Source organism: Diplodia corticola (assembly GCF_001883845.1).
Source record: "Diplodia corticola strain CBS 112549 chromosome Unknown scaffold53, whole genome shotgun sequence".
In the NCBI taxonomy this organism is placed as follows: Eukaryota; Fungi; Ascomycota; class Dothideomycetes; order Botryosphaeriales; family Botryosphaeriaceae; genus Diplodia; species Diplodia corticola.
In genome coordinates this window covers 104,083-117,633 of record NW_017971532.1, presented here as the reverse complement: position 1 = coordinate 117,633, position 13,551 = coordinate 104,083, and the positions used below count along the sequence as shown (strand labels likewise).

At 59.3% G+C, this 13,551-nt stretch overlaps 6 protein-coding genes across 6 annotated transcripts; 4 read left to right on the top strand and 2 right to left on the bottom strand.

Annotated features, from left to right (window-relative positions):
- Positions 1-798: 798 nt before the first annotated feature.
- Positions 799-2,754, top strand: BKCO1_5300046 (tat pathway signal sequence domain-containing protein; the record flags this gene model as incomplete). Its single annotated transcript, XM_020277154.1, has 1 exon — positions 799-2,754. One exon carries the CDS (start codon positions 799-801, stop codon positions 2,752-2,754), a length of 1,956 nt encoding a protein of 651 aa, XP_020127286.1.
- A 232-nt stretch (positions 2,755-2,986) lies between these two features.
- Positions 2,987-4,002, bottom strand: BKCO1_5300045 (tetrahydroxynaphthalene reductase; the record flags this gene model as incomplete). The annotated part of the gene is made up of 3 exons (XM_020277153.1): positions 2,987-3,334; positions 3,484-3,893; positions 3,957-4,002. 3 exons carry the CDS (start codon positions 4,000-4,002, stop codon positions 2,987-2,989), a joined length of 804 nt encoding a protein of 267 aa, XP_020127273.1.
- Positions 4,003-4,694: 692 nt separating this feature from the next.
- BKCO1_5300044 (dextranase) lies at positions 4,695-6,613 on the bottom strand (the record flags this gene model as incomplete). Its single annotated transcript, XM_020277152.1, has 2 exons — positions 4,695-6,478; positions 6,523-6,613. The coding sequence occupies 2 exons, from the start codon at positions 6,611-6,613 to the stop codon at positions 4,695-4,697; spliced, it is 1,875 nt and encodes a 624-aa protein (XP_020127312.1).
- Positions 6,614-9,285: 2,672 nt separating this feature from the next.
- On the top strand, positions 9,286-10,533 carry BKCO1_5300043 (rta1 domain protein; the record flags this gene model as incomplete). Its single annotated transcript, XM_020277151.1, has 3 exons — positions 9,286-9,504; positions 9,565-10,071; positions 10,135-10,533. The coding sequence occupies 3 exons, from the start codon at positions 9,286-9,288 to the stop codon at positions 10,531-10,533; spliced, it is 1,125 nt and encodes a 374-aa protein (XP_020127282.1).
- A 601-nt stretch (positions 10,534-11,134) lies between these two features.
- On the top strand, positions 11,135-12,232 carry BKCO1_5300042 (carbohydrate-binding module family 18 protein; the record flags this gene model as incomplete). The annotated part of the gene is made up of 1 exon (XM_020277150.1): positions 11,135-12,232. One exon carries the CDS (start codon positions 11,135-11,137, stop codon positions 12,230-12,232), a length of 1,098 nt encoding a protein of 365 aa, XP_020127272.1.
- A 707-nt stretch (positions 12,233-12,939) lies between these two features.
- BKCO1_5300041 (uncharacterized protein) lies at positions 12,940-13,384 on the top strand (the record flags this gene model as incomplete). The annotated part of the gene is made up of 2 exons (XM_020277149.1): positions 12,940-13,078; positions 13,161-13,384. 2 exons carry the CDS (start codon positions 12,940-12,942, stop codon positions 13,382-13,384), a joined length of 363 nt encoding a protein of 120 aa, XP_020127283.1.
- Positions 13,385-13,551: the final 167 nt, after the last annotated feature.

Below are 13,551 nucleotides of genomic sequence, written 5' to 3'. Positions count from 1 at the left end.
CACCCGCCTTGGCTCACTTGTCACATTCGCGCCCAGGACACGACTAACCACTGTCTGTGAGTTGTTTCATGCCGTCGTCAGCTCTTTGTGTGTTAACGGGGTTTTAATGTCAAGCATCTCCCCTGGAGCGATGCTCGTTGGCCAGGCTGAACACGAGGCAGATGATGGTCAGCCAGGGCCATGGCTGGTGCGGCCACTGCCACAATGCCAAGTACCTATTATTTCTCCCGCAGTCTTGTTTCGAGCGGTTTTGGCGGCAGATCGGATTGTCTGCTCCGCCCGGGTTGGCCCGCCCCCGGCGGCTTGCGCGGCGAGGTGACGCGCCCCGGAGTGGTTTAGTAAAGCAGGACGGTGATTGCTCCAGCGCCGTCCAAGCATCGACTCGCGCCGCCGTGTCCTGGCGGACCGGTCCACCTGCCAAGACGCCTTTCCTCTCCACTCCCTGTCGGTTCCGGAGAGATTTTTCGGAGATACGACGAGCCGCCGGCCAGATTCTCGGACTTAGCTGATTATCTGGTGCTACGCGCATCATGTCCGCTGCTTGGAAAAATCTGGAAGCCGGATCCTCGCCTGGGACTCGACCCTGCAGAGTCAGCCCAGTGGTTTAGACGAGGTTACACGAAAATCTTATCTGGATGTGTATGAGCACCAACCAGTTGTGGATCGTTCAGAGCTTTCGACCTGCCGCAATGAACCTTTGAAACGCCGGCCGTACTGATATAAAGCCATGGCGGGCGTACGCAGTAGACGTTGCACACGCCGCATCGCCCGCCCTCTGTCCTTCTTTCTCCCTCCAGGATGCGGTTTAACGTCAACCTCTCCCTGCTCGGGCTCTCCCTGGGGCTCGTGGCGCAGGCCATGCCCCAGCAGAACCTCGACCTGTCGGGCGAGTTCAGCCCGATGATGAAGTCCCATTCGGCGCGCGGGCTGCCGGCCGCCGGCAAGAAGGGCGTCCTCTTCATGAACCGCATCGCGCCCTCGACGTCGGAGCTGTACGTGGCCAACGCCGACGGCACCGACGAGCGCAAGCTGCTGGGCAACAGCTCGGCCTACGACTACCACGCCGCCTTCTCGCCCGACGGCGAATGGATCACCTTCACCACCGAGCGCAACGGCGACGGCAACAGCGACATCTACCGCTGCCGCCCCGACGGCTCCGGCCTGCAAAAGGTCATCGCCACGCCCTCGCTCGAGGACGCGGCCGCCCTCTCCCCGGACGGCACCAAGCTGGCCTACGTCTCGACCGCCAACGGCTACCGCGCCAACGTCTGGGTGCTCGACCTCGCCACCGGCGCCAGCTACAACCTCACCAACACGCCCGCCGTCGCCGGCGACCCCGCCCTGCCCGACGGCCACTTCCGCCCCGCCTGGTCGCCCGACGGCGAGTGGCTCGCCTTCGCCTCGGACCGCAACACGGCCTGGCGCGGCCACGGCAACGGCACCGGCTGGGAGCACACCCAGGAGCTGTCCGTCTACGTCATCCGCGCCAACGACACCGCCGGCGACACCTTCCGCCAGCTGGCCACCAAGTCGGGCTACTGCCTGGGCTCGCCCAAGTGGTCGCCCGACGGCACGCGCGTCGTCTACTACGAAGTGACGACCGAGAACACGTGGGGCGCGCACCGCCCCGAGTCGGTCGCCAGTGTCGTGTCGCAGATCGTGTCGGTCGACTTCGAGACGGGGACGGACCGGCGCGAGCACACGTCGGGCGGGTCGCTGAAGATGTTCCCGCAGTTTGTCGGCGACGCCGGGGACGTGGCGTTCCTGGTCAAGGGCGGCGACGACGAGGGGCTCAACTACACGGCGTACGGCGACGGGCGTGAGCAAGTCAAGGCGTCGATCCGGTCCCCGGCGTGGTCGCCCGACGGCAAGACGGTCGTGTACGAGAAGGTGGGGTTCACGGCGCGGCCGATGGAGAAGAAGCTGTACAGCTGGGACGGCGACTGGGAGTACCGCTTCACCGACGTGTTCCCCGAGCTGTCGCGGCAGGGCAAGATGGTCATCACGCAGAAGCAGCTGGGCAACTCGTCGGTGGTGAGCATGAACCCGGACGGCACCGACGAGTTCGTCGTCTTCGACTCGTACAGCACGGGCGAGCTCAACGCGTCGACGGTCAGCCAGGGCCTCGCGGGCGCGTTCCAGCCCGCGTGGTCGCCCGACGGCGAGTGGGTGGCGTTTGGGCTGGGCCAGTGGTTCCAGGCCCGGGCGACGGGCAAAGGCAAGATCTACCGCGCCACGGCCAACGGCTCCTACTACGAGGCCCTCACCGACGGCACCGTGCACTCGGGCTTCCCCAGCTACTCGGCCGACGGCCGCTACATCGTGTTCCGCGAGTGGGGGGTGCGCTACGGCCTGCGCGTCATCGACCTGGCCGACAAGAGCATGCGCTTCCTCACCAACGCCACCGACAACCTGCCCGGCTGGTCGCCCGACGGCGACCGCATCGTCTTCACCCGCAAGACCAGCGCCACCAACTTCGACGTCTGCACCATCCGCCCCGACGGCACCGGCCTGCAGACGCTGACGTCGAGCGGCGCCAACGACGCCCACGCCGTGTGGTCCGCCGACGGCCGCATCCTGTATTCCAGCGGCATGTACGGCTTCCGTGACGAGGCCGCCATCTACGACCAGACCTTCCAGCCCTACGGCCAGATCATCGCCATGAACGCCGACGGCTCCAACAAGACCATGCTCACCGACAGTCTGTGGGAGGATTCCATGCCGCTGTACGTGCCCAACGAGTATCTGGAGTGATGCTTGTGATGATGACTCCTACGATTCGTGTATTTAACTTCATATCTTCGTTTGCCCCCTTGAAAGAACGTGACGGACCGACCGACTCCTACGATTCGTGTATTTAGATTCATATATATCCGTTTGACCCCCCTGCATGAAAGAACGTGACGTGAATGAAGCTTCCACAAGAATCTTGTCGTCTTTCCCATCCTTCATCCCCCAACAAAGATGATTGATTCCCCATCCACGCCTAAGCAGTCGCCATGTGCGCACCCCCGCCCACGTGGAACGTCTGGCCGGTGAGCCACTGCGACTCGGGCAGCGCCAGCAAGGCCACAACGCCGGCGATGTCGTCGGGGAAGCCGGGCCGCTTCATCGGGCTCATCATGCCCACCCGCTCGTCGATTTCCTCGACCGTCATCTTGTCGCCGCCGGGGAGGTAGTCGGCCGCCGCCTCCGTGTACATGTCCGACTTGATGCCGCCCGGCGCGATGCAGTTGACCGTGATGTTGCGCGCCCCGAAGTCGAACGCCAGGCACTTGACCATGCCCGTGATGGCCGCCTTGGACGCCGAGTACAGCGCGTGCCGGGGTACGCCCTGCGTGCGGAGTCAGTCAGTGCGGATGCTTTCTCTCTCTCTCTCTCACTCTCCCTCTCTCCCTCTCTCTCTCTCTCCCTCTCTCTCTCTCTCCCTCTCTCTCTCTCTCCCTCTCTCTCTCTCTCCCTCTCTCTCTCTCTCTTACTCACCCAAACCGCCGAAATCGACGAAATAAGAATCAACCTCCCCCCCTCCTCCAAACACTTATGCGCCTCCTGCGCCACAAAAAACTGCGCCTTCACATTGACCGCGAGCACCTTGTCGATCTCTTCCTCTTTAACCGCCTCCAAGTCGCCAAAGTGCTCGATGCCCGAGTTGCTCATGACGACGTCGACGCGGCCGAGCTCGCGCTTCGCCTCGGCGAAGAGCCGCGCGATGTCGGCCCGCTTGCTGACGTCGGCCTGGATGCACACGGCCCGCACGCCCAGCTCGTCGCGCGCTTTGGCGGCCACGGCCTCGGCCCCCGCTTTGGACGCCACGTAGTTGACGACGACGTCGGCGCCGCAGGACGCGAGTTTGAGGAGGATGGCGGCGCCGATGCCGCGGCTGGAACCGGTTACTGAGGAGAGGGGGTTTTTGTTAGTATGGTCTTTTTTGCTGCGGTGACGACTCCTGCACGTACCGATGGCTACCTTGCCGGAGAGAGGCTTGGACTGGGACAACGACATGGTGGGGAGCTGTCAAGTGAAGATGGACTTGGGGATTGGTGCGTGTACAATTGGAAGAAGTAACGACAACCAACTCATTCCTTTTATACAAGTGCACCCGTCGCCATTTTGTCGTCGGCCTTCGCTACTTTCCGGCCCTTCGCGGTTCGTCCAACGCCGACCGAGACCAGGTACCTCAAAGCGGAGCTGGAGCAACCACCACCGAACAGGCAAAGTCTCAACGGCAGCCGGCGTTCGGCCATGCGTCGACATCCGAGTCCGTGTGTTTATTCGAGCCGGCCGTTCGGGCCCAGCGAACGTCCGCCCCTTGCGGGCCGAGTTTGCCGTTCGCGGGTGATCGCGGCGTGCGAAGAGACCGACCGACGACACCCTTGGTTTTGATTGACTACTGACTGACTGCCCGCAGCTGATTGATCCCCCCCTCCCCCGTCCCTATTGGCCCAACGTTCGCCGTACCTGCTTGAGGAAGTCAATGACGAATGGTGGAGGGCAAGTGGTGCGGAACATATTGATCGGTTCCCCGCAACGGCAAATCACGTGCAGATCACCTTGCCTATTTCAGATAGCGAGCTTTAATGCAGAGGAGGTACCTGGCCAAGCTTCAGCCTCATCGGTCAAAGGTACCATGAAGTATGCCCGGCGGTGTGCCGATCATTTATTCAATGCGTGGAAGAGTTCCTAAAATATATCGCCTAGATCGCCGTCCACCTCCCTTCGTACGATCCGTCAATGTTCAGACGGCCAGCCGAATTCGAGTCCCAGTTCCCCGCCGCCAGCGTGATCTTCTCGCCGCCCACGTAAAAGTCCTGGATCGTGAGGCCGACGTTGCCAGCCGAGTTTGCGCCCAGACTGACCGGCTCGTTGCCGTTGTCGGCGTCCGTGAAGACGGTCAGGGTCGACGTGTCGACGCCCGTCCCGTGGGGCGCCAGCTGCTCGATGCTGACGTTCGACAGCTTCATGTTGTCGATGTTCTGCAGCGGGTTGATGCCCAGCAGGCCGGGGCAGATGCCTTCGCAGCGCCAGTTCGAGACGGTGTAGTCGCTGAGGCTCTTCGTCGTGTCGGCCGTCGACGTCGATCCCGAGTCTTCGTAGCTGGCGGCCGATCCGACGAGGGCGCGCGGGTACTCGGCCGCTTGCGAGATGTAGCGCGTGTGGATCACGTCGACCGAGTCCACCGTGATGTTGCTGACGCTGCGTGGGTACCAGCCGAACTGCACGATGGGCGCGTTGTTCGTCTTCCAGACCGTCAGCCGCTCGCTCCGGATGTTGCTGTAGTAAGTCTTGATGCCGTCGTCGCCGACGTGGTAGAAGATGTCCTGGTAATGGCTGCCGGGGTAGGCTTGCATGCCGTCGGTCTGGCCGAAGAATGCGCCCACTTGCTTGTAGTCGGAAGCCCGGACCGAGAACGTGTCGAGCGAGCCGTAGAAGTCCATCGAGTTGAAAGGGGGTGCGTTCGTCGTCACGCCATGCACCGTCCAGGTCATGCCGTCCGCAGACGAGCCCCGCCACATTTTGACCGAGTAGTCGTCCGACTTGATGTTCTGGTACCCCTCGGCCGTGTTGGCTTGGTAGACGTACTGCTCGCCCGACAGCACCCCGAAGCCCGTGGCACGAAGGTCGAGAGCCGGGCTGGTGTACTCGATGGCGCCTTTGACGTAGGCCCCGGGAGCCAGATAGACCCACGACACCGACGACGACAGCTTTGCATGTGCAGATCCGGTTGTGTAGTACACGCCGGGGCCGAAGTAGAGGATGGACTTTTCGACCTGGTCAAGGCCGGAGACGAGCCCGGGGGTGACCCGGTGCGTGTTCGCCTCATCGCTCGGCACGTACTCGCTGCTGGGAAACGGGCTGACAAAGATCAAGAGTGCGTTGAGGGGCTCGACACCGACGATGGGGTTGTTTGTGTCGTCGTACGACGAGACGTAGTAGCTGCCAGACGGATTCTTGTTCTGGATGTAATGCGAGTTGAGCTCGGGAGCGGCGATGCGGTATTCCCAGAGATTGTCTTGGAACTCGACCGAAAATCGGTACCCGTTCTGGCTGAACGGAACCTTGATCAGGAGAGCATCTCCGTCTTGTTCCAGGTCAAATCCAAGCGTTGTGGGCCGGATGACAACGTTGTCGGGAGCAGTGGAGCCCCCGTCTGTCCGCGTGACTCTCACGATCGAGTCCTCAGTGGTGAGATATTGAGACCACGACATGCTCACTCCAATGTCTGCCTCGATGCTGATCTGATCGTCGACATTGCACAAAGTGGTGTTTCCAGGCGCGCAAATGTTGCCGTTGCCATTACGCGGGATGCTTTCATACGCGAACGAGTCGTAGAAGTTTGTTGATGCCGACGAGGCAGCAACCTGGACGTCGAAGAGATGGGACTGGCGGACGTTGCCATCTTGGACTGCAGTCTGGGTGTTGATTTCGCCCGTCTCGTGCCACCAGGTCTGGAGGCTGGTTGAATTCGCCGTGTTGTTTCCTGACATGGTCAGCCATCGCCTCGAGCTGCGCTGGCATGCCTACCTGCTTGGCGAACCACGAACGCGAGGCCCGGGAGGATGTTTGCTGCTAGAGCAAGCGCGAGGCTCGAGTGAGAGAAGAGAATGGAATGCATGGTGGGCTAGTTGGACCGGCGCAGCGACGGATCGCTGTTTAAGCAAAAGAACGTATGCGATCGAAGAAGTGCTGGACGCTGGAAATTATTTGCAAGAGCAACACCCACAATCTTATACCCATCCTTGCGTGGAGGTGTCATCTGAATGGCTTGCATGAGGGCTTGGAACTAATCGATAAACTGATTAGTCTGAAACAAGTTCCCATCTCAAGGCGTGTTTTCATCACTCTCCTCATCCAATTTGGCAGCTGAGTTGCCAACCTGACCATGTCTCAAACATTCATTGGAGCGGAAATTAGCCTTGTCAGGCCATGGGGAATGTGTTCCTGGTGAGAGACTGGGCCGATCTGCTTGCTTGAATGCTCGAAAAGCGGGAGTAGGTCGAACACTAGCCGCATAAAGCCATCCGCGCGGGCCGCGCGGAGCCAAGGGTATCTGTTCCACCCAATGAGCGTCCACCACCTCAGACATCCAACAACTTGTAATCAGGCAGTTGACACTTTTCATTTCGTCCTTCAGCAATCTCTACGCCGAATCGCGTCTTGCTAGACGTCTGAGTAGGTGCTTGAGCTAATAGTGTCAGAGTCTAAGGGGTAATTTTTGCTACCTAGCGGGTTGAAGTCGTTGGCACAAGCGCCTATTTGGCCGACCAACACCACATGATTCACGATGATGAGATGCATGTTCTTGGACGTGCGACCGCGATGGGACCCTTACTGGGTGGAGCGGTACCCAGCCCTAAGCCCCTGGCCTGAACGCCTCCTCCCCCCGGGGGCTATTACTGCCTTGTCCTCTGGTATCCTTCGTTTGGAAGGAGGGGATAGATCAAAGTCGATCACCATTTGGTCCATATCATCTTCCTCGTCACTGATTCTCACCGTCGACCCAGAAGCTGGAGACCTCGTAGACGACGCCTTTTGGAGTCGGGAAGGTGTGGCTGGTGCGTCCTCATTGTTATTTCGATCCATGCCGTCCTCCGATATGCTCGGTGCGGCGGGATTGTCTTGCTCATTTTAGTCGTCATCCTCATCATCATCGTTGTCGTCGTCGTTGTTTTCACCATCGTCGTTATTTGAGCCTGATATCTTCGAGTTTTGGTGGGTATCTCAAATCAGGGACATTGACGCGTTGGAGAAATCTCCTGTCTTCCCCAAAGGGGCGGAATCGTTCGGCTACCAATTCGTGGTCCGTATCGTCGAGGCTGGCAATGGAAGCAGGCAGTAAGGGAAGAGGGAAAAGCGGGAAAGCTAGACGAGAAAGACTTCGAGTCAAGCCAAGCAATATTTCCTAGAAATGCAGAACCGTAGCAGTTGCTGCAGGCGTTGTCGCAGCGCGAACCAATCCCCTCTCGGTATTGTTTTCTTACAGCACGCTGTTGCAGGCAAAACCTGGGAAACTTGTCAATCTGAGATCATCGGGCAGTAAAAGAGAGCCTTGGGCTGCAAGGACATACTGTATTTGTTTCGATCCGTAGTGATAGTGTAATTTGAAGCACGAGTTTGCATCACAGGTTTCCACCCCTACAGCTCGCACACGCGTCGCGACCCCACTGCCGTGTGATCACTATGGTACACTTATACTCGTATGTTTATGAGCAAGGCCAAGTTGGTGCTTGACCGGTCGCCGTCTCAGCTTTGTGGTAGCTCCGGATGTTCTGTAGGTTGACGTGCGGCCCGGGAGCTTTGGGACGAGGCTGCAGCGTTAGCAAGGCTATCCCGTTCAAGAACGCCATGCGGTGTGAGGTCAGTCCAGGTCCACGGATCACGATTGGGCGACATTACGATGTCATGCGACAGAAAAGGCTGACATGCATTATACGCACGAATTGATGAAGTCAAGCCACATGGTAGCCTGAAATCTCGAGTCGGGCTCTATGGATGCGGTGCAAATCTCTGCTTATGCCACGATCTCGGTTTTCTTAGATTAGCGATAGCGGCGATCCCGGATGTGATATTCGGGCCATTGGCATGCCCGCAAAACATTCCACGCGAGACGGCCTTCGTAGTGAGAGGGTGACCCACCTGCTGGATGCATTCGTATAATTCCACATCAGCATATCTGCTTCAGCTACTGACGAAGAGAATTCGAGGCACGCTCATTCCGAAAGCATGCCGACAGTCTCGTCCCTTGCTTGACATGATGATAGTAGGAATGGCCAGAATAAAGGGATTGTCGGTCAAGTAACAAGCGAATGGGAACGTTCAAGCTTCTACTCAAGCAACACCTAAAAGTTTATCAAGTGGGACTTCTTCTGTGAAGCTGTCCAGCTGTGCAAGTGCTGCGGTAGGCAGCAGTGTTGGAAGTGGCAGTGTTCCTCTCGTGGCTGACTGCGCCCCTTCAAAGCGTCAACCAAAACGCGGTGGGCGCCAAGGATTAAATCCTCCGCATCCTGCTTGCTTACTCCGCGTAGCCCTTTCGGCTTACACTTAACTTCTCTCTCGCAACAAAGCGTTAGTTTTCTGCGGGTTTTCCGCCGTGACACCGGGCCACCAAGGGCTGCGTACACCACTCAGCCGCCACAAACGCCTTGACACGAATGTGCTCTGCGCAGCAACACGATTGCCAACTTTGGCAGGGCAGACACGAGACACGATGCAGGTGGCGATCCTCATAAACCACCAACTTCTCGCCTTCTCGAGACAGCATCATCCGCAGTAAATCGCAGATTCGCAATGGCATCCACTACGACCAGCCAAGCTGCATCGGCAACCACGTCGACATCCACGCCCAGCTGCACCACCGCCGTACCCGGAAGATATGGCAATGTCCCCTTCGATGCCTGCAACGCCTACTACAACTTCAACCCGCAATTCGCCCCCGCCGTCGCCGTCGCTGTGATATTCGGCATCCTCACCATCGCCCACCTGGCGCTGGCGATAATCTTCAAGAAGGTAAGTAAGACAAGACGAGACAAGCCTCGGCCAAGCAGCCTCGGCTAACACCAACAACAGACGTACTGCTGGGTCATCATCATGGGCGCCACGTGGGAGCTCGTGGCCTTCATCCTGCACGCGCTGGGCTCGCACGACCAGCAAAACATCGGCTACGCCACCGCGCACCAGCTGCTCTACCTGCTCGCGCCGCTGTGGATCAACGCCTTCGTCTACATGACCTTCGCGCGCATGGTGCACTACTTCCTGCCGGAGCGGGCCGTGTGGCGCATCCGCGGGCAGTCGCTGGCCAAGTACTTCGTGTGGGCCGACGTCGTGTCCTTCGTCGTGCAGGCCGTCGGCGGGCTGATGGCGAGCCCGGGCGCCTCCGCCGACATCATCAAGACGGGCATAGACGTCTACATGGGCGGCATGGGCCTGCAGGAAGCCTTCATCCTGTGCTTCCTTGGCCTGATGGTCATGTTCCATCGGCAGTCGCTGGCGCTGGAAGCCGCGGGCCTGGCTCACCGGCAGTACGGTTGGCGGCCGCTGCTGTATGCTCTCTACGGAACGCTGACGGCCATCACCGTGAGTGCCCCCTGTCAGTCAGATCTGTTCGACTGGCTTGCTTACTTTCTCTTCTCCGTCCAGGTCCGCATCATCTACCGCATCTGCGAGTTCGCCGGCGGCGTCAAGCCGTCGAATCCCATCCCTTTCCACGAGGAGTATTCTTACGCTCTCGACGCATTTCCGATGATGGTAGCCCTCCTCCTCCTCGCCGTCTTCCACCCCGGCCGTTCGCTTGTCGGTCCCGAGAGCGAGTTTCCCAAGATGTCTCGCAAGGAGAAGAAGGCGGCGAAGAGGGAACGGAAGGCGGAGAAGAAGGCGATGAAGGCCTCTACGAAAGACTCACTGGGATCGGCGGAGGCTGGGTCAGGGTATTTCGAAACGGGCAACGGCGGATACCAAGAGTCGAGCTCGGCGGGGTTGGAAGGTGAGGCGGGCAGAGAGTTCCCCGCCGTAGAGATGCGGCAGCAAGCCCGCTTTTGAAGTATAGATGGCGGGGTTCTGGCATGTTTTCGTTTTATATGGCATCGTTTCTTCTCATCTGGAGCGCTGGTGGAATGTGTGCAACTTCATCCGCACGTTACAGCCCGGTCAGTGGTGGTAATGGTTTCTGGGGAGACGGAGCTGTCTGGCGTTGATTCTATGTATATATTTTACGACTAACAGATTTAATGCTAGCGGTAATTGAGTTTTGGAGGGTTAAACGCATTGATGGTGGTCCTTCTCGGTGAAGTGTTGTTAATCTTCAGGCACAAGCAACGAAGTGCGTTAGAGCACATTCAGGGGTATACTCCGCCAGCCATTCTGTAGCAGACTCACCTTGACTACGCTGAACCGCGTGTACGAAGCATGCAAATTTGGTGGATTCCCCGTATGGAATGCTTCCGCATTGGGGAAAGGGACCACGATCTGCGTTCCATCGACCACTCCCGTAAATTTGATGTAGCTCGGCACGACGGACAAATGAGGAATTCTCTCGACAAGCGACAAGAAGGAGCAGCCATATTTAATCTGCTGACCGACCGGCACGCAGTTGACTCTTCAGAAGCACATCCACTCCTTCTCCGCCACGTTACCACGCAACATGGCCAGCCTTACTCCCTTCCGTCTCGCCGTGGGCGCCGCTCTGCTGCTGGCCAAGGTTTGCTATGGGCAAGACGCCAGCCCTAGCCCGAGCGCGACCGACGACAGCGATAACGACAGCGACAGCGAGGTGGCATCGCCCAGCAGCTCGGCGTTCGCGTACCCGCCGGGCTCGTACCAGATCGGGTCGGCGACGTACTACGTGGCGTGCGAGGCGGCCAACACGGGCAGCGGGCTGTCTCCGGCCAACATCGCCGACATCGCAGCCTCCATTGACGACTACGGCGCGTGCATGGCCTTCTGCAACACGCTGGGCGACGAGTGCGGCATCGCCATGTGGGACGTCTACTCAAACACCCCCTGCGTGCTCCTCACGTCGTTCGAGACCATCGCCACGTCGCCGCTCGGGCGCTGCTACGCGGCCAAGAGCCCCAACTTCATGAGCGGCAGCAGCAGCATGACCGCCGCTCCCAGTTCGTCATCCTATCCAACGCCGTACCCGTGGTCCAAGACGCGCGCTTACCCACCGCCGGGAGGCGATCAGTACGGATACGGTCCGCCCCCCGGCTCGCCGCCGGCCCAGGGCATGAACGTGATGAGCCCGTCGTCCCCGTTCGGCGCCCCCATGAACAACCCGATGGCACCGGCGTCTTCGCCGTCTTCCTCGCCGCAGCAGCAGCAGCAGCAGCAGCAGCAGGCGGCGGCCCCGCTGCCCAACACCAACCTTCGCCGCCCGGCCTCCACACCGGTTAGTCCTGCCCTCCCCCTGCAGCCTGCCCGCGCATCATCAAGACCATCAAACCGATCCCGCCCCTTCGCTTCCGCATTCGCCCCCTCCCCCGCCAGCAGCAGCCGTGCGGCTCCCAGCTTCAGCGACATCGACCCGTTCGGCACCGACGCGCCGTACCCCCTCCAGACCCTGCGCGCCGACTCACGGTGCGGCATGGAGTGGGGCAACATCCCGTACACGTCGTGCCCGATCGGGGACCGCGTGTACGGGCCGTGCTGCTCGCGCTTCGGGTACTGCGGCTTCGGGCGGGCGTACTGCGAGCTGGGGTGCCAGCCCAAGTACGGTCTGTGTGCGGGTGCCGATTTCTAAAGTCTTCATCATCTCGTTCCAAGAAGAAAAAAAAGAGGCGTGTCGTTTTTTTTTTTTGCTTCTTCTCTTGATTTTAAAGGAATTTCAACAGGCGAAAATGAGGAATCCCTCGCCCGCGGCCCCGGCCACCACGACGACCGGCCGGTTTTGGCGCTTTGAGCCCGGAAGTGCAGGGGGTCGTCAGTTTCTGTCTTCTTCTTCTGATGATGGTTCCCCGGATCCGACTACTCCTGCGTCGGGGCGTGATCGTTCTTTGTCATCGTCGAGGAGGCACAAGGCCAAACACCCCCACCATCACCACCGGGAGGCGGAGGATTGCGAGCCTGAGGACGAGGAGTAGGTGTTTTTCGGGAAGTATATGGTGAGGGCGATCAAGCGTGGTCTAGGATTGGTGCTGGCTGGTGGTTGATGCTTGCGATTGTGTTGGTGTACTGCATGTAGCTTAGCACATATGGGGACGTGGACTAATATAACTATGTTGTTTTCCGAGCAGATTTTTGGTCAATTTCTTCTCTTTCACTTCCCCTATACAAATTAGAATGTTCAAACCTTGAAAGAAAGAGCATGACGCGTGGTGAACCTCGGTTGAGGGCGGGGAGAGCTTTCCCGGATTCGGGCCTAGTCCTACCGAGTCACCGACACGGCTGCAGGCTAAAGAGCCCCTCATCTCGCCATAGCTCCCTCTCCCCAAGCTATCGCACGTCACAATGTCCTCCACGAAAGAACCTCGCCGGATTGGCCAGCTAGTGTACCTGAGACCGGAGTACCTGGAGGAATACAAGAAATGCCACGCTGCTGTCTGGCCCGAAGTGTTGGAGCAGATCAAGGATTCCAACATCGTCGACTGTACGTCACCAATGTCTTTCGTTTCCCGAGCTCCTCCGCATTCGACTGATTGCGACGCATGCTCATTCAATTCCGGACGCAGATTCCATCTTCTTTGTCGACGAACCCCGGCCGATGCTCGTTGCGTCGATGAAGTGGGTGGGCGACGATTGGGACGCTGACATGGCCCGCATGTCGGCAAACAAGAAGGTGCAGGAGTGGTGGAGCATGACGGACAAGATGCAGGAGAGCCCTCATCCGGGCGCAAAGGGCAGTGCCGCTGGTCCGTGGTGGAAGGTCATGGAGGAGGTCTTTTACGTGAAGTAGCCTCAGCGCCGCTGGAAAATGTCGAATATCATTGTTTTGGCATCAGCATCCGTGTCCATTCAGCCGAGGACCGGGCGGGTGCTGGCGGAGAAATGAGTCGTGCCCCTCGGACAATCTTTAACCGAGAGGGATGCAGGTCCGCTTCCCCCAGACTTCTCCACATGCCG